This window comes from Triturus cristatus, chromosome 2_2 (genome assembly GCF_964204655.1).
Source record: "Triturus cristatus chromosome 2_2, aTriCri1.1, whole genome shotgun sequence".
Classification (NCBI taxonomy): Eukaryota; Metazoa; Chordata; class Amphibia; order Caudata; family Salamandridae; genus Triturus; species Triturus cristatus.
This window is the reverse complement of record NC_140582.1, coordinates 958994886-959013955: the sequence shown is the minus strand read 5'-3', so window position 1 is coordinate 959013955 and position 19070 is coordinate 958994886. Positions and strand designations below refer to the sequence as shown.

Below are 19070 nucleotides of genomic sequence, written 5' to 3'. Positions count from 1 at the left end.
AAATAAGACTGTACCGCTCCCCCCACCGGAGTGGGTAACTGTGGTGATCCTCATTGCTCAGATTGAGAACTTTCCCCTTGTTCTGCAAGGGCTTGTGTGGAGAAGATCTTATTTGGTATCAGTTTTGAAAAGACCTTTGAGGATCTCTTTTGATGTTGATATTGGTACGGACACCTAGAGGTTTGGACCAAATAGTGGAAACCTTTTTTCCCCTACATTTAAACTGCTTGAAAAGCCATTCTGTTCTTCTAAACCCACTGTTTTAAGAGTTTACTAGCCTTTAATGTGCAGCATTTCCTCTTCAATGTGTTGGCCGAAGAGGGAGGGCATTAGCAATCTTTAGTTGGGTGTCTGGTTTTAAAGATGAAAGCCTTAACAAAAAGCAGTAGAGGAAAGCTCAACTGAGTCAAATGCGGCATTGGATTGATTTAAGATGAGAAAGCTCTCTGATCAGCTCTATAAAATCTTGTTGCCCGAGTTGTGGTAGATCAGTCTTGAAATGTGACGATAGCATAAACTGGTGAAGACCTAGACAGAGATCAGAGCGATGTTGACGTATAGTAGGAGGAGGAATGTGGAGATTCGGTTTGTGTTGGTGAATAATGAACAACTGGGACACTGAGGGCTTGTGGGAGTTTATAGATTGAGCTTTTCATTTGAAAATTGGTGACAGGTCGCTCGAGTGCCTTTGCACAGGATAAATATTTAAAGGCTGTGAAGGAACCCGAGGAGGATCAGAAGGTGATATAATGGTACGAAATTGGCAGAAGACTCATCTTGTTCAGGTGATGAAGGATCCATACATGGGAATGAACCAGACCAATGTGAAGAGATCTCCATCTGAAAGATATTCTACGCCAAGAGAGGGGTATTTGACGTTGTACAAAATCTTAAACAAAACCAGAGATCCTGGTGGAGAGACATGTCTTTCACATTGAGCGTTAACATTGAAACCGGTCGTGTTTGACCTTCCATGATGTGACAACGAATGACTTGAAGCTGAAAGGTGAGATCTTGACATGTATAGATATGGTCTTTCCATCAGATGAGAGGTTGGCGCAAAAAGAGCATGATGGCGGTGTCAGACCCATCTTCGCCGTTGAGGAAGGTCTTGTTGTCCATGGCGTTGAATGGCAACGATTGAGTAGTCCCGCCGACGTTTAGCCTTCCATTGAAGGTAAGCAGGAAGGAAGTAGTAAGACTATGGCTTTGACATTGTATGAGTATGGTGCCGAGAACGAGATTTCAGACAGAACTCTTAAGGGGGACTATCCGTTTTGTGTCATTTGACAGAACAAGTGCGACTTCTCCAATCTTCCTTTGTTTACCTTCAAATCTTCCATCCACGAAGTCTGACGCAATCTTGGTTTTCAAGTGTCGTTTTGATATTTTACTGCACAGGCCACATCCTTTTGTGAGGCGTTGAGGTGATAAACACCACACAAACCATGTGGTCCACAGAGGAAGTTTTTTTCTGCCACAGAAGGAAACTTTGAACAGTGCAGGCATTGACAGAATTTCCTTCAGAAACAAATTGTAAAAAACTAAAAAGGTGTTCTGAGATCCTGTCAGAAGGAGCAAGAAAAGAATTCTCACAGGCAAACTGCCACTGCAGTGCATCGAGGGTTAGGTGGCCTCTGGACTTTAAAGGTACAGATCACATTTTGTGCTTTCTAGTGCTAGCCTATCAAGCTGTCTTTTCCTTTGCATGCAACATCTCCAGGCACAGACCCTTTGCCTATGACAAAGTTTGGCACTTCATACCCCCCCGCAGTTCTTTCCTGGATTATTTTAATGCATTGAAGGTGCTCCAGGTTCCGCAGAGGGTGCACGGAATTACTCAAAGTTTATGACTATCAATGAACATCCTTCACTGCAGAAACGGCTCATACTATGTATGTGACCTTAGGAATAAAGGGCGAGCTGAACACTTAAAGGCATGTCCTGAGGCATCGGAGACTGCTGCTATGTCCCTTGATGGCAGTTTCCTCCATGCAAAATGTGTCTGTGCCTACATCAGAGTGGCTGATTTGGTCATTGAATACTTTGACACTGGATAATATTCTTTGACCTTTTTGGATCTTTCCATAAGAGTTTAAGGTGATATCCGACAGCACTCGAATGGACACAGGAGTTAATACAGGTTTTACCCTTGACTTAGATCCATACACAGTACAGATTTATGAAGTACACATGTTGCTTACCTCGTAGAACAAAACAAATCTTTAGTGGACACTTCATATCATCTTGGACATCGTACATGGAACACTGCTATCTGCATTGTTAGGTAGGAATAAAATGTACATGGTCGCTTATTACGACTTTCGATTGGCATATGGATAGCTTGTCACATACAAATAAAATACATCGCAAAAGCAAATGGGAGTGCAAACAAACACCAAAAGGAACGAATTTTATTTCTGAAGTCTTACCAAAAGGTAGTTAAATTTAAGCCACAATTAGAAGGCCTAGTGTACAGGAACACTGTACAGAGCAATTGTCAGTCTGGGCCCCTGAAAGCACAGTCCAGTTTTTTTTTTTAAAATAAACTAATGTTTTCCAACTGCCTTTTTTCTGTTTAACAAAACGCTTAAATATAGAGAGGCTGCCCCTGGAAGATAGATTGCTGATGGACCTGATTGAGACCAAGGCCACCTCCCCGACATACAAAAAGCGGTTGTATTATTCCCCTGATCCGGTAGACCCTCTCCGGGCGTCAAGGGAGACAGAATCGGGGCTACTTGACGATGACTGGGAAGAGGCAGTACAAAGCCCTAGGGAAGTAGCAATTAGGGCTCAATTCCGCTTGGTGCAATTGCGCATATTGAATAGACCGTATGCCTCCAGACTACTGATGCATAAACTGGGATACAAGTTGTCCAAGTTCTGCACTAGGGAATGTGGAGAAATTGGTACCTGGTTAGGTCTCGCCTAGCGACGCAGCGCATGCGCTGCGTCGCTAGGCGAGATCTATCGTTGTCGATTTACCTTCCGAAGGGGGACAGGAGATGTGCATGCATACGGCTCGAGGTGTTTGAGCACAACACACGCATGGTGCACTTTCACTTACCTAGTTTATATATTCTGTAAGCCTGAGGGAGAGGGAGTGGAGTTTTATTATGGCGCTGTAAACATTTAACGCCAAGAAAACATTGCAGACATTAAAAACTGGCATCTGTAAATACAGACACTGTCGCGATACAAGGCCCGGCATCGGTGCACGCTTATTATTAGTCTTTGAACCCTCTGTCCAGGGATAAGGAGTGCAAGTTCGCCTTTTACCTAAAAAAAGCATAGATTTCTCACCACAGACATCTCGCAAGGGCTTCTGCTCTGATAACAGAACGCATTCCTGTCAGGATGAAATATGGATTCCTATCCCGGCCTGCCTGCTTGGCGCGCCTCCCACTGTTCAGACGGTGCACGCAGCTGAATCCCGGGGACCCCAGGCCTCGCCTTCGAATCACTCATTCCATCAGAGCGCCCCTCCTCCCCCACTCCGCACCGGCACTCCTCACGGGTCGGTCTGAGGACAGGCGCAAGTGTGGGAGAATACTGCAAGTGTCTTGGGTAAAAGTTTTTTGTAGTTAATTTACACATGACAACTAGACTTACACAAATGGCTTTGCAAATGGGGTAGTGTGTGCAACACCCGTCCTACATCGTAGGAGAAGGGGTTACCTTCAAACCAGGAAGAGACAGCAGACCCCGTCTGTTAAGCATTTGCAACGCAATAGGTCTCGAATTTACACTGCAAATAATAATGCCTTTTATTTTAACATAAATAAAAGTCATTGTTATTTACAATGCCACAAGCTGAAACTCTCGTAACAGCGAGATGTATTGCATTGCAAATGCTAGTTTCATATTTAATGGGAGAGTAAATTTGTACAGGAATACTGGAAAGGAGTGGGGAAACTTATGTCCAAAGTTATGGGGTTAACTATTCCAATTGAACCGCGCTGGATGCTTGTGCGCTTAACAGGGGAAGAAATGGCCAAAAGACAACTATTTGGCTGAAAGTAGCTGCTATGGTGGCAAAAAGAAATGTCCCAAAAATAGGGGGGGGAGAGACAGAGACCAGAAGTGAGTAAATGGAAGTCTGACATGGATTGGTGCACCAGGGCGGAGAAAGTGATCTATAAAGCCAGAGCCTGTCCACACAAGCGGGTTAAAATCTGGGGACCGTGGAAGAAGTACAGTGGGTATTAGGTTTCATATAGGGAGGGGAGGTCTACCCCAAACTAGAACACTTCGGGTATTTACTAGGAACTCAAAAGAGGGTGGGGATAGTAGGTATGCGGTCAATAACAATGAGATGCGGTGTATAAATACCGCAAATATGATGACCAAGTTATTCTGAGCTGATTAAATAAAAAAATAAAAATAGAGAGGCTGCTGCATCAATGTCTTCAAATATGACAGATAAGTAAGGACATAAAAAAAAACAAAAAAAAAAAACTTGAAAGGCATTCTTGGATCCCTAATATTCCCCAGCTATTCAGTTTATTTTTAGTGGGAATCTCAGGTGCCAAAGTTTCATTTATATTTTAACAGCAACTGTTCAGCTGAAAATGCAACGTAACTGGACTTAAAGTACAGTTCCATCTATGTGACCTCTTGTACCGCTCTATTTCTGAAAATACTAGACTAATCTCATCACGAATGTGTGTCGCTATAAGTATCTCATACTACTGTTTTGTTCGGTACACACCTCTCAACATATTCTGATCTTGCCCGAGTGGGTACTACCACTCTCAGGTAGACTTAATTTGTTTGGAGAGACTCGTTAGATAATGTCCTGTTTAAATCTAGACAGAACAGTTTTAAACTGGAGTGACACTGAGCTACCTGAAGGATGGTCTTATTTATGTGCAATGTTTCAGGTCCCTTTGAATTTTCCTTGGACAATTAATAAATCAGTGCTGCCGGATTGTAAGAGGTCTTTTTGATCCGAGTGCTTGGCAGTGACATACGACCCATGTGCCACAGCCAGGCACTTCTCAGCAGATATGAAGCAAACACCTATCAAGAATGTGGTTCCTCACACAACAGTCTTGTTTTAGATGGTGCTGTAGAAGTAGTCCAGGTGACTTACTGTACATTCTCTTCCCTTTTAAAACACAAATGATTGCGTCAACAAGATTTGGTTTTGTATCTTTTCAGACTTTTATATACACATTTTGTGTTCACATACCACTACTGGGCATAAATTCTGCCATGTATGCAAACAAAGTAAATCTACTGTTTTCATTTGTAAGAACAACTGCTCCACTTCATGGACCTGGGTCTGTCATATTATGGTATCTCTAGAAGGCTTAAAATGTAGTCCTTTCTCCTCGCTTCCAGATAGATTCTTCTACCCATGCCTTCCAGGACATGTGTACTGAGACCAGATTCTTTATTTACTATCTTTAGATCTGATCTGATCTACTGGCCTTGGACCAGTGCTAGGGAATATTAGCCCACATCAGTGTTGAGGGACCCTGTGCTCCAGTTTTTTCCCAAACCTTTCAGAGATTACTGGTTTGCAATTTTGTTCAGGGACATTCTAATATATAAGTTATGTTCGGCTTCCGTCCTGGCTTGATGTATTTTAGGGAGGTATTTTGCAAAAGAATGGGAAATAGTATTACTCATTAACATTAGATTATTCATACCCAATAACTGGTAAACTTCTCAAAGTTGGAATGGGCCACTTTGTTGATTATCCTCTTGCTCAATCACAGGCTCAAAGCTGCACCTCGCGGTATGGCTACACTAGGGTTGTGCTACCCGTCTAGAGAGCTCGCATGGCAGTTCAAGTTGGATCTGTACTGCTTGAAAAGGACAAAGACTGATATACGCAGTTGCTCCCGATCTGTATTTGCACAGGAATACAGCCCTAAGTAATTCCGTAACAGAGATTACCTAAAGCACTCCTCCAATCACTCGTTTATTTTTCAAAATTACCCACTGCTTCATAATGGAGTTGTCGGGGCTAGACCACAGCATATGTCTTATAATCTGTACGACTCTTGGGGGAGGGGGATGAACCATAGGTTTAGTCGTTTCCAAGGCAGAAGCCTTGTTAATATTAAGAATTACAACAGATACTCATAACCATTGCCCATTATTTTAAGAAATAAGCACAGCTTCTTCCCTTTATAAGAAGCGCAGAGGTAGCTGTTTAATCTGAACCTCCCTTTCCCTCATCCTTGGTTAACCACCTAAGAGTATGCCATGTTGAATGTTGCCAGACTCCTAAACACCACCAGAGTAATATCATAAGACATTTTACATCCCAGTTCAGAGTGTCAAAAAGAAGCATCCCAAGTATATATAAAACACATGTTCAAATTTGCCAAACGCAAGGCCAGCAGACACTTCAAATGTATAGAGTCACTTTGAGCATTGATTTATTTTTTTTGTAAAACATGTGTATTGGCATTTGAGATTACATACATCACGTCTTTCATTGCCGATGGTATTGGCGTACAAGTGATCCCGCACAGTGACATCATACTTTGACATAAGAGCATAGAATTTGAAGGTTGTAGAGCCCTCTCGCTCAGTCTATAAATTGGCAATGACTCATGGGTCTGTGTCCATATACAGGTAACCTTCACGCAGGTCAATCGCCGCGTCGTGCTGTGGATGTGGATAGAAGGGCCCTGGGAGAACAGCTTCCGCGTTTCGGCCACTGTCAGCGTTTGTGTAAAGGAGTGAAGTAGCATGGCCCAGGGCATGGAGATTGGATGCTTGCGAATTCCCTGGACTTCCTCCCCTCGAAGTATTCCCTCTTCTGCTGCGCCCCATTTCTTGACTGCACCCACCCAGGCCGCTAGGGTAGGGCCTTCTGGTACCTTCCAGTGCATAGTTATGCATCGTTTGGCCAGGAGGAGCACTAAGGAGGCAAAGCGCATTTCTACTTTCATGTGCTTGTGGCGCTTACAGATCCCAAGGGCGCTAGCTTCCCATGTGTAGAGGTCTCGTAGTCCTGTGATCGTTCCAAGGGTAGTATGGACGGTACGCCAGTAGCTGTGGAGGGACGGACAGTCCCATAGCATGTGGAAAAAGGAGGCAGTGGGCTCCTGACACCTAGGGCAGGCGAAGGAACTATCGGGGAAATAGTTCTGGAGTTTCAGGAGTGAGGTATGCCCGATGCAGGATATGCAATTGTATGTTTTTGAAGCGGTAGTTACAGGACACCTTGGTGTATGCTAGTGCTTTGACCCATTGCCCATCATTTGAAGGCCTGCGAAAGTCGGTTTCCCATTGTTCCCTGAGGGATGCAAGTGTGGGCTGCTTAAGGGATCGTATGGCTTTGTATATCCATGTAACTAGGTGTCGCCCTGGGCCCATCTGTAGGATGGCGTGGAGGACTGGGTGTGTAGGGGGTTCTACATCAATGGTTTGCCATTGTTTCGGCAGTCATCTAAGAGCGGCCTATGCAGCAGGAACTGTCACTTAGGGAGCTCAAAGCCATTCACGAGTGCCTCAAATGTCTGTAGTTGTCTTAAAATATAGCGCCCCAGCGTCTGTCAGGGTATGTTCAGTCCATAGGTGCAGCATTCCCTTCATATAGTGCGTGCGGCCTCTGGGAAGCCCTACCAACGGCAGGAGAGGGGAGTACAGAGGCGCCACATGATGCATTCATGATGCGGTCATCAGTTTGAGTGGCTTGGTCGGGGCGGCGCAGCTCGTGGTAGCGGCATACGATGGATGGCAGGAGTTTGAAGTCATCCAGCCGTGGTGATCAGTTCTCTATGCCCGGCCTGCCATCCAGCGGGACACCCATTGTAATTGGGCAGCCAGGAAGTAAGCCTCAAAGGATGGTGCAGCTAGCCCTCCTTGGTCGAGAGGTAACTGCAATGTTGCCAGGGCGCTACACCTACGGCCAGAGCCCCAGATAAGTGTCTCTAGCAAGGCATCTAGTTCGCTGAAAAACGAGCAGGGTGGGGGGAAACAACTGGGAGGTTGGAGAAGAGATATAGGAGTCTTGGGACTCGGGTCATTTTGGTGACCGCTATCTTGCCCGTAACTGCTAGTGAGAGATCTTTCCAAAAGTGTATGGATGATCTGATGCCCGCCATCAGATTACAGTAGTTACCCTCGTAGAAGTCCTGTGGCGTATGGTATAGTCAAACTCCCAGGTAACGTACTGCCTGGGGGCTCCATGAAACGTCAACGTTACCCAACCTCAGCAAGCACTGGGGCATGGCCTGTACCAAGGGGTAGACAGTGGACTTGGACCAGTTGCCTCAGAGTCAAGCCACTTCAAAATCTTGCAAAATGCGTAGTATAGGGGTGAGGTCTGCTGCAATCGAGGACATATAAGAGGACATAATCGGCGTACAGTGACACAGCATGGGTGGAATTGGCAATAGGGATTCCCCACTCCTCGCCCGCGACACGGAGGTGGGCTGCCAAGGGCTCCATTGCCATGGCGAAGAGTTGGGGGAAGCGTGCAGCCCTGTCAGGTACCGCGGCAGACCGAAAAGGGGGCAGAGATGAGGGGGCCTATTTGCACTCTGGAGGTGTCCGTGGAGTATATGAGCCTAGTATATGCCTGGAGGTGGGGTCCTATTCCCATATTTTGCAAGACCCGAAATAGGCATGTCCATGAGAGGGTATCAAAGGCTTTTTCCAGATCCGGGACCAAACACGCCACACGGGGGAAACGGTCATGGATCTGGTCCTGTACATGGAACAGTCGCAGGATATTGAACCAAGTGCTTCTGCCCGGCACAAATCCATTTTGATCCAGATGGATCAGTTGCAGAAGGACAGTGGCGTATATATCCGCAGGATTTTTCCATAGATTTTATAGTCCGCAGGTAATAGGGCTATGGGCCGGTAAGAGCCCAGATGGTGGGGATCCCCGTCTGGTTTGAGAAGGGACACTATAACTGATTCGCACATGGATTGGGGTAAAGTGCCTTCATCAAGGGCCGCCCGGAATTGCCTCTCTAGTTGAGGGACCAATTGGGATGCGAATGTGCGGTAAAATTCTAGTGGAAGGCAGTCTAAACTGGGGCCTTGTGGGTAGCTAACGCCTTCATGGCGCGACTGATTTCTGTCGCTCGGATGGGGTAGTCAAGGTTTCGGCAGGTGTCGAGGTCTATCTGGGGCAGCTGGTGTCGAGTCAGGAAATGGGATAGGGCCTCCACAGGAATCTGAGCAGGGCTAGTGTATAGTAATGTGTAATGCTCTTGAAAGGCGTGTAGGATTGAGTCTTGGGAGTATAATTGGGTACCTAGAGTACAGCGAATTGGCAAAGGAAAGTGTCTAAGCGCACTCTGAGGTCATGTGGCACTGAGTGGAACGAATAAAGACTGGTGGTGGGGTTCAGAGTGCGCAAGGTATCTGTGAGGGACCAATGATGCGCCCATGTTGCGAATAGCTTTGCTTGTGCTTCAATGGGGGTTGGATCGATCCAGTGTTATGTTTTATACACAGTTGTAGTCCCCCTTCTAAGATCCAGGGGATTTGTGTGTTGTGCTCAATGGGGTGAAGTGTCCCAGAATTTGCTTTGGTCAACGTTGGGCCCATATATACCCCAATAGTACTGCTTGGCCGTCCAGTCGTCCCAGTAAGAGAACGTATCGGCCGTCGGGGTCAATGGTGTGGGACCGTTCCTGGAATGGAACGTCGGGTCGTACCAATATAAGGTTGCCTCGAGCAAAGGCAGAATACGTAGTGGCGCATATGATTCCTCTCCATCGCTTGCGCAGCTTCGCCACTCCCCTGCCGTGAGGTGCGTTTCTTACAAGAAAGCAATTTGCGCGTTATGGTGCTTGATGTAAGCATATACTGAGTATCGTTTACGCGTGTGTGCATACCCCGCACATTCAGTGTAAGGATGGTGATGGTTTGTGCCATCGATGTATGTGTATGGTAGGTAGGGTTGTGGGGGTACTCACACACCTAAAAGTCTCTTGCTCTAAGCTGTCCCTCCGTTGTCCGCACAGCTATTCATTGGCATATTGGTGGGGACACAGTGCAGTATGGGGAACAAAACAGAGCCCTAATGCGGGGGACCCATCGTCAAAGGCGATACGTCCAAACTAGCTCTGTTGGCGTGAGAGCATCAACATGTTGTGGGGGTGGCAGCCTGTGTCTGCGAGGTAGCTCAGCTTGTGGGCTATGCGCGCAAGTTAATGACTGCTCGCTGGTCTTCTTGAGTGGATAAAGGGCTAACTAGGCCGAAGGTGGCATGTGGGCACGCGTGCAATGCGACCTTCCCCGTGCTTTCTTCATGTTGCAAATGTCCACTTATATCAGGCCATCAGCTGTTCGCGGGGTGACCGAGGTGAAGGCCACTGAGTCCACTCCAGATTGCGTTGTTTCGCTGTCTCCTTCCTCTGATGTGAATAGGTGGGGAGCCTGCTCAATGTCCATTGCAGGAGAGGTGGGGCGGAGGGTCACCACCACTGTCAGGGCTTTTCGTCTCTTGGACCATTTGTTCCAGGTCTGGGGATCACAGGGTGCGTGGGAGCGAGTTGGAGGCGCCCCGCCGGTTGCAACGCCGTGAGCGCTGTCTTCTGGGCCCTGGTGTTCCAGTGTTGCTCGTGGGTGCGCTCTGTACAATGACCCGCGGCACCGTGCTGGTCCATCCAGTCGTGCTCCTCCTCTGGGGTCGCGAAGAAGTGAGTGGTGCCATCATGCATGACTTTAAGGCAGGAGGTGAATAGCAGGGAGTACTGCATCTTTTCTGCTCGTAAACGCTGTTTCACTTCCAGGAAGGACGACCTTTGGCGCAGGACCACTCGGGAGTAGTCCGGAAAGATAATGATGGTTTTGTTCTCCACCCGAAGCGGCCCAGCCTGACAGGCCGCCCTCAGCACTGCATCACGGTCTCTGAAATGCAACAACTTTGCCAGCATTGGGCACGGCGGTGCCCCCGGCTGGGGGCGGCGCGCTGGGACACGGTGTACCCGCTCGATGGAGAAGAACGCTGTCCGCTCTGCATCTGGAGTGAATGACTTGGTCCAGGTCTCCATGTACTCCGCATCTGGAGTGAATGACTTGGTCCAGGTCTCCATGTACTCCACTGCATCCACCTTGGATTCCTTCTGGCAAGCCAAGAACACGTATATTGCAGCGCCTCGAGCGCCCTTCCAAGTTGTCGATTCGTTCTTACATGGTGGACACGCAGCCTATCAACGTTTGTATCGAGTCTTGGTGAGTCTGTACCATGGGCTGAATGAAAGTGACTACTTTTTCATTATCCGAGACCTTGTCGGATAACTTCCGGTGGTCATCACGGAGGAGGCTAATGTCAGTCGTCAGGGTGCCCAGTTGCTGCTCCATAGATATCCTGGATTGCTCTATTGCCGTTAGAACCCTGTCCAATTTGGCCAAGAGGGAGACATCGGTTGTTGTGGCATTGTCCTTGGGGGGGCCCGTGGAGTGATTGTTGGTAGCATCTGAGGTAGCCCCTTGCTCTTTGCTTGCCCATTCCTTCAGCTGGGATCACGCAGCAGGCGTTGGTGCCTGGACGAAGTGCTGGCTTGACTAGCGGTGCATCTCCTGGCGCCACAACTAGTTGGTACCTCTCGTCAGTGGAAATATTCCAGGAAGGAGACAGGATTCGGGTAGGTCTGTGGACGTCAGGTGCGCTGAGTGGTGAGCGTTACTCAGTAGGAAGCCAGAGTGGGCGCTCAACAGGTAGCTGGGGTGGACCTCTGTCAGGCAGCAACGTGTGGTCCAGCTCAGCGCAACCGATTGTTTTTGACGCCTGTCAATGAACTGCCACCGCCCTGAGAGTGGAGTGACACAGCGCCCCTTCACCTGGTAGTCAATCTGGCACTCAGCCCCTCCTGATGTCAGGGGTGTTGGCACAGCCTCTGTCACCCGGGACTCGCTGCGGTACACCACTGCAAGTGCCGGTGTCACCAGTTGCCGACAATTCTGCCTCGGTAAGTCTCAGTAGCGGGCGGTGCTCAGGCCAGTACTCTTGTGCTTCACACGGCCTCCCGGGAGCGCATGGGCAACCCTCTCTGGTGCAGTCAGGCTGGTTCTTTCTTGGATGTTGATTGCGGGGACATCAGTGCTCGTCGATCTTCAGGCCCTGAAAGGCGCGGATGTGGGTGCTGGCTGTGGGCACTGGCAGGGGAGGTCTCACTGCTTGCCGCGCTGCAGTGTGCCTCGGCAGTGTATGTCTCACAGGGCCGCCATCACTTTGATCATTGATGCTATTCATCTCATGTGTATCTTGTTATACACCACCGCTTGTAAACAAGAGCACACCTATATGCTCCAATCAAGGCATCAGGTGCGTGCAAGGACAATACAAATAGCATACAATAGACTGCCTCAACTGAGTGTTAGAGATTCCCACAACTAGAGATCAGGTGCATGACCATCACAAAATTTCAGGGATTCAATATGAAAATGGCAGCTGCGGTCTACAGGGTAGCCATGGCACAACCCAAGTATGATAGTTCGCAGAAGTGACAGCAAAGGTGTCACACTAAGACACCAAATACAGCCACAGGGTGGGTCACTAGAAGACACGATCTTCATCAACAGAATCAAGAGCCACCCTGAGACATGGGCAAGTAGCACAGACACAGGAGAAACCCTCAGACCAATGTAAAATGGATCAGATTTTTCTCCATTGTGGCCAGTTGCGATGCAGAAGACCACCAACAATGCCATAATGCAGCTCTTATTCTTAAACTCTGTAGTTGGATTACATGAGTCTACTAACACCCGGGATTACCCTCCAACTAAGACTATGCCTCTAAAAAGGATGAAAGAGAAACTCCACCCCCCCCCCCGCAGCTTAGTCCTCCCAAATCAGTAGACAGACAGATCGATATCAGTCGGCTTGCTTCTATACCCTATTTGCTACTGGCAAAGGAAGACTGAGCATGAAACAGATGATGTCAAAAGAGGGCACCTCACCCGCATGAAGTGCAATGGCTTTAAAGGGGATTACAGATATGAAAAGGAGTTCGACCGTAGACATGGATGTCAGACAATGTTTAGTGCAAATCCAGACAGTCCTCTGAAAGCGGAATTAATCCATATTTACTGTATAACGCATTAAAAAAAGTTTGTTGCAGAGCCATGGCTCCTATGAGAAGTTTGACACAGTCAATAAACACCGACTTGCTCCAAACATTTCTTTATTGAATGGGCGTGATATGAATAATGTACTAGCCAGCCATATGGCAAAATGCATATTTGCATGAAATCGCAAAAACATCTACCTCAGTGTGTATGACAGAAGGCATTTTACAAGGTATGCCTGTGAGAGACGAGACCTCCATTTCTGCATTTAATGTATTACTAGCAGTCCCTACTCCTTCAAATTTGGCACCCACTGAATGACATTTTGGGGAGTATGCAAGGAGCAGAGCATGCAGTGGTCCTCCCAAGCAAACAGTCATCATTCACAAGGTGCAGACCAGCTTCCCCGTTGCAAATCAGATACCATACCATGTTGTGCATCAATATCTGTTCAATGGTTTGAGGGGTCACAAACTAGTGACATATTTCATTATGAACTCAGAGTGGGAAGTTCATTTATTGCCCTTCTCTTTGCACTTTGTAATGAGCTGCAAAATTTATTTTCGGAGCCTTCTTTTTTCCGACTCACAAAATACATTTAGTTCAATGCAAAACTTCAGGTCAAGATTTCTGTGGTTTTGCTAATCACAGGTTTAGCGACCACAAAACCGTATCATAATTCAGGCCCCTGGTGCCTCAAGTTCTCCGGTCCACTTCATAACTAAAGAGGATTCAAAGTTTACTTAGGTAGGATCTGGTATAAACCTTTAACACAAGCTTTGGAAACCTGAGCACACCTTCACCAAACACCACCCCTTGACTCCAACACAAAAACTGGTGCAATGTTTACTAAAATCCATACAAAATCAGGCATAAACAGACCACAGATGTGCACACTTAATGGACTTGTAATGACTAATTGGATATGGACTGAAGTAGATGGAGTTGTACTTACCTTGGAAAGCAGTAATGTAATCCTTGCCCTCCAAAATCACCTTTACTTAAATGACAAGCATTAAAAATAAAAGCCATAAAGGAAACACTCTCCTGTGGCCTCAGTTTAGTTCTAGGTTACACTTAAATGTTGACAATAGTGAAAGTGCTTTTAGTGAAGCAATGCCTATAAGTAAAACCACCATTTTGTTGAAAATATCAACTTAATTCCCCCCCCTCCAACCCCCACCAGAGGATTGCGTTGCGCCATTGTTTAATTCGATCTAGCCCACTGACAAAATCTCTGCTGGAGTGTCACTGACCATTTCCCAAACTGCACCACTAAATCACCAGTTGTGATTTACGAAACTAGGAGACATGTCGGAATCTGCAAGAATACATTGATAGTTAATTAAAAAAAATTGCAATATGTGCAATGCAGAAGCATGACAAGTTTGTGGGTAAGACATTAGAAAATAACTCAAACTCTCCGTATGGTATACTTCTACAATTAAAATTCAAATACCGTCAAATAAACTGAGGTCTCTACGAAGTCCTGGTCCATAAAGCCCTTCTAAAATACTTTCGAAACCTGTAAAGAGAAGAAACTGCATTTTAATTGAAGAATCCTGTTGATTCCATTCTCTACAAATCAGATTGCTTACTTACATCAATTACCGGAAAACTTCTATGTAAAATACAGCATAATCTAGTTGCCTAAGAAACATGCACCAGATGGAGATCACTTGTTCACTTAGCTTAAAGCTGTTAAAACATTGAAATCGCAAAAAGCTAGACCAACCCCATATGCATCTAACCTGAAGCACACAGCAAAATCGAGGTTTGTTTATGGATAGACAAGCAAGTTACTCAAAGTAACTATAGGTGATTAGACTCGAAGTTTGCGGCAAAAATAATAAAAATCTTCCAGATACAAATAAAGATGGAAATAAAGCAACACAATTACAAGAGCATGAGAAAAGTGTTGGAAAGCATGATATGCACTGGGAACTAAAGTTTGAAACACTGGTCACCAAACCTGCAGAATAAACAGCCACAACAGTACCGTGTCAAAAATAAGAGGGGCAGAAATGGACGACAGGTAGCATTATCTGAAAGTCCTCTTCTAAAGAGCAACAGAGGATAGGGACCTGGTCCTTTTTGCTCCTTAGATGAGGAAGAGGCGGGAGAAGGAAATCTGCACTGGCAAAGTCAATAAGCCTGTTGGCTGCCAGCTTCTTAAAGGTGCGCGTTTTGTCATGGTGTTTTCAGAACTTTACTACTGGGGGGAACTACTTGTCCCATGTCAATTTTAAATTTAAAAAAAAATAAAAAAAAAAAAATAATAAGCAAAAATATATTTTTTGATCGCAAATAGCCTACATTGACATGGTTCTCCCACTAATTTTTAATGCAAGGAAACTCCCTTTCAGCAGACCCACCACCAGGGGCAATGGGTTCGGAGTGGACACCAATTTTATTCAGGATGACTGTTCCAACGTAATATCCCCCAGCTACTGAAAACAGGAAAAATCCTAAAATTACAGCCATGCACAAGAAGAAAATTTCTGGCACGTGGGCAACATTAGTGATCTTGTTTCTGAAGATGGATTCTCCGCTTTGGGCACCCATCTCAAGGAATACCATGTGACCAATGGACCGCTATGCAAACACAAATGACAGATGTTTGCTCTACACCAAACTGGATGCCATCATGCACTATTAAAATAATAATGGGGTTGCAATCAGGCAGCAACTTTACATGGTGTTTGTTGTGGGCACCAACGAGTCGGGCAGGCAGCAAAGCCCCTCCCTCACCTATCTGTTCACTTTACTTATTTTTGGCCCTAGCAAGACTAAAGGGACACAGGCCTGTCTGACTATCCTAGATGATGGTCCTGTGATGTGACCTGGAAGGGCAAACCAAGTCTTTCCCCCAATAATGAATAAAAGATAGCGGTCCCCGTCCTGGTTACAGTACATAAAGCAGTGGTGGCATAACCATTTTTATATCTCACCTACACAGCGTATGTGCTGTGCTGCAAGATGTATGGTTTACAATTCCGTAGGCTTCCAACCAACCCACAGCATACCATTAGTTGTTTGCATTGTCACTCATTAGCAATCTTTTGATTGCTTAGCTACAGCAGGCTTCCCTTTAAGTCTTTCTTGTGTTAAATCCTCCATGGAATATGGACATGTGCTCTTCCTTGCCTTTGTTCTTCCTGACAGTATGTTTATTTTTTAAATTATTCAAGCTTTTTCGGTATTTCTCAACGTGCAACATGCTTTTCTACTTTAAACAGGTATATGGCTTCTTATTTATGTTGCCTTCACTGTATCTACCACCTCCATTGATGCTTTAGTTACTTAAACCCACAACTGTACTACTCTATGCCAAGATTCTCCAAAGTCAGTCCTGGAGGGCCAGATTCATGCCAAATTTTTAAGACAACTACATTTTTCTAAATGGGGATATGCTAAAAATCTGGCTTGGTGCCGGCCCTCTAGGACAGACTGAAGAACCCTGCTCTACACCATTCCTTTCAAAGCCACTCCACCCTATGCCACACCAGGACCCTAACTTTTAGCAATGCTGAACAGCAGCCACGCAGGAGTACAGCATATCTAAAAAACATTGTCAAAGACAATATCTCTCAAATAGGAGAGTCCCCTTAGCTTTACCAATGGTTGTTTAAGATTCATATAACCAGACCTTTTTATCAAGTCACCGAATGTGACCTACAGGCTCCTTTTCTGTAAAGTAAGTCTATGAATGCCCAGATCCTTGTGCTGACATCCTGTGTGCATGTCAAGTAGTGTAGTGTAATGTACGTAGTACATGTGCAGTGGTAAGACCATGTGAAAGAGTATTGAAGCCAGTAAAACCCATTTTACACGCCCATGGCATGGCACAAGACAGTAGAGAACAGCTACCCCAGACATTGGAAGTGTACAGATTACAGTCCTGGGAATGGAACATGGAAATGTAGACACTAGTGAGGACAGAGGCAAGACTACTTTTAGAAATTGAGTACCTTTGTTAGCAAGTGGCTGCTGATCAGTTCATCCTGAACGCTGCCATGTGGTTGCTGGTAAGGTTTGGTCGATGGCAGTTTCTGTTCAAGACAAGGAACTTCCAAGGGAGGTACCCTCCTTTTGTCTATTCCAGATTACTGCTTCAGAGCGCCAATGAGCAGAAAACCCATTGTTTTGTTGCGCCCTTGTTAAAGAGTTCTCCAACCCAGAAGTGTATATGAAAGCGGCAGCCAAAGAACCCTGCTTTGCCTTGCTTGGTAATGAAGAATCTGAAAGTAACAATGTTCGACAGAGTACTTTAAGGACAGCTGAGTGAACATGGATGGTGTCTGCCCGATAGAAAACCTAAGGTAATATCCCTTCACATCTGGAAGTTGAATCCCTCTCCTGGAGGAGCATGCCAAATGCTAATAAGGCTGCCTGTTGGGAGGGTAGTTTGCCTGTGTCTGCAGGAGGAGAGACTGTCAAGAAGAATCTCTCGCACACAAAATGTAGGACTAATAGCAAAGCAAGGAGCCACCGTGCTGCGGAGGGTCCACCAGTCACCCAGAAGGTACCTGGTGAGAACTGCAAAAAGCCTATGCTGTTCTGGCCATCAGCCCAGTTAGGATTGTGACTGCCTTTGTTAGTGTATCAGCCCAGCTGAGGCTGCAATTGTACTAGTACCTTTACTGGCCCAAGCAGGCCCATTCCTGCTTCATAACTGAGCAACAGCTCAAGCAGGGCACTGCTGCTTAAGCGCCAGACTGCCAATCTATGTTGGACTGCACTCAGGCAGCCGCATGGCGTTATCCATTGTAGAAATGCTTATCCAGATTCGGTTATCCAATTGGATTTGCTTTCCTCCTATATTGAAAATACTGTAAGTATATGTTAGACCTTGGTGTGGTATTCCAAACATTTTACCTGCACCCCTCCTGTTTGGTTGGACTCTTGCTGGCTTTAGTACTCTGCACTTTACCACTGCTAAAGTGCTTGAGTCCTCTCCATGAAACATGGTAAAATTGACTGGTGCCTGATTGTAAATTCACTTGCAAGGCCCCAGTACAATGTACTACATTTAATGCTACTAGTGGGCCTGCAGCACTCATTGTGACACCCACTAAAGAAGCATGTTAAACATGTCCCAGGCCTGCCATTACAGCCTGAAGTGCAGTTTTCAACTGCCATATCGACCTGCCAAAAAGCAATTTCCCATGCCTAAACCATGCTTTTAAATACTTATACGTCACCTCTAACGTTAGGCCCCAACAGCTCCTTGGGCAGGGTGGATGGCATCCAAAAAGTAGGACATAAGAACTGGAGTTTTACATGTCATGGTATTAAAAAACTCCTAAAGAGTATTTTCACTGCTGTCAGGCCTCTCTCACTGGCCGACACTGGGTTACCTTATTACATTTAGTAAGTGGTACCACCTGGGGAATTGTGAGCAGATAAGGAAAGGCTGTTTAGACTGAACTGTAATTTAAAATCCTCTTTAATGTTAGTCAGATTTTAAGTAACAATTCTGAAAAGGCCACTTTTAGAAATTTGGCATTTTCTTGTACTAACCATTTGTGTCTACCAATGTCCTGAGTCACATGACTGAATGGCTTTGCGGGGGTAGCTGGCTGTATTTTTCCCCAGAAAGCAACACTAATGTGAGGATGGCTAGGGTGGTGTGTTTCCCTGTCTTACAGACACTTCAAAGGGATTGCTTCCAACACATTAGACTCCGATACAAGCCGTGTGTCACCTCAGACATCGTGGAGTCAGGACTGGGGAAGTGAAGAATGTTTCAGAACCAGATGTGGGGTTAGAATAGGGAATCCCCCACTTCAGAGGTTGGCTATGTGTATAAATATTGGACCCTCAGAGCAACTCTTCTGTACACTCCTGGACCAGTGGAAGACTACAGAAGGACCGCCCTGCCACGAGATGATTGCCTGTTGTTTGAAGGAGAACTTGACCATACCGGTGAACCCCAGAAGTGATCCCGCCTGGGGCAGGGTGCAGGCTCGGAGGGAGACGCTCTCATCCTCTCCCATTTCTGCAGCACGAGCCTCTGCTTCGGCTCATATTGCGGCCCGTACTTGCCAAAGGAGTGGCAGTACTGG

The 19070-nt window shown here is 46.2% G+C and overlaps 1 protein-coding gene across 4 annotated transcripts in view; it reads right to left on the bottom strand.

The window, feature by feature from the left end:
* LCORL (ligand dependent nuclear receptor corepressor like) overlaps positions 1-19070 on the bottom strand; it is a 605370-nt gene that overhangs the window by 574040 nt on the left and 12260 nt on the right. For 3 of the 4 annotated variants that reach the window (XM_085642362.1, XM_085642363.1, XM_085642365.1), the window contains exon 2: positions 14462-14527. In XM_085642362.1, the coding sequence (XP_085498488.1) occupies positions 14462-14527 (66 nt within the window). Of the gene's footprint in view, positions 1-2204; positions 2276-14461; positions 14528-19070 lie in introns of all 4 variants that reach the window. The other variant, XM_085642364.1, reaches the window with a different exon arrangement.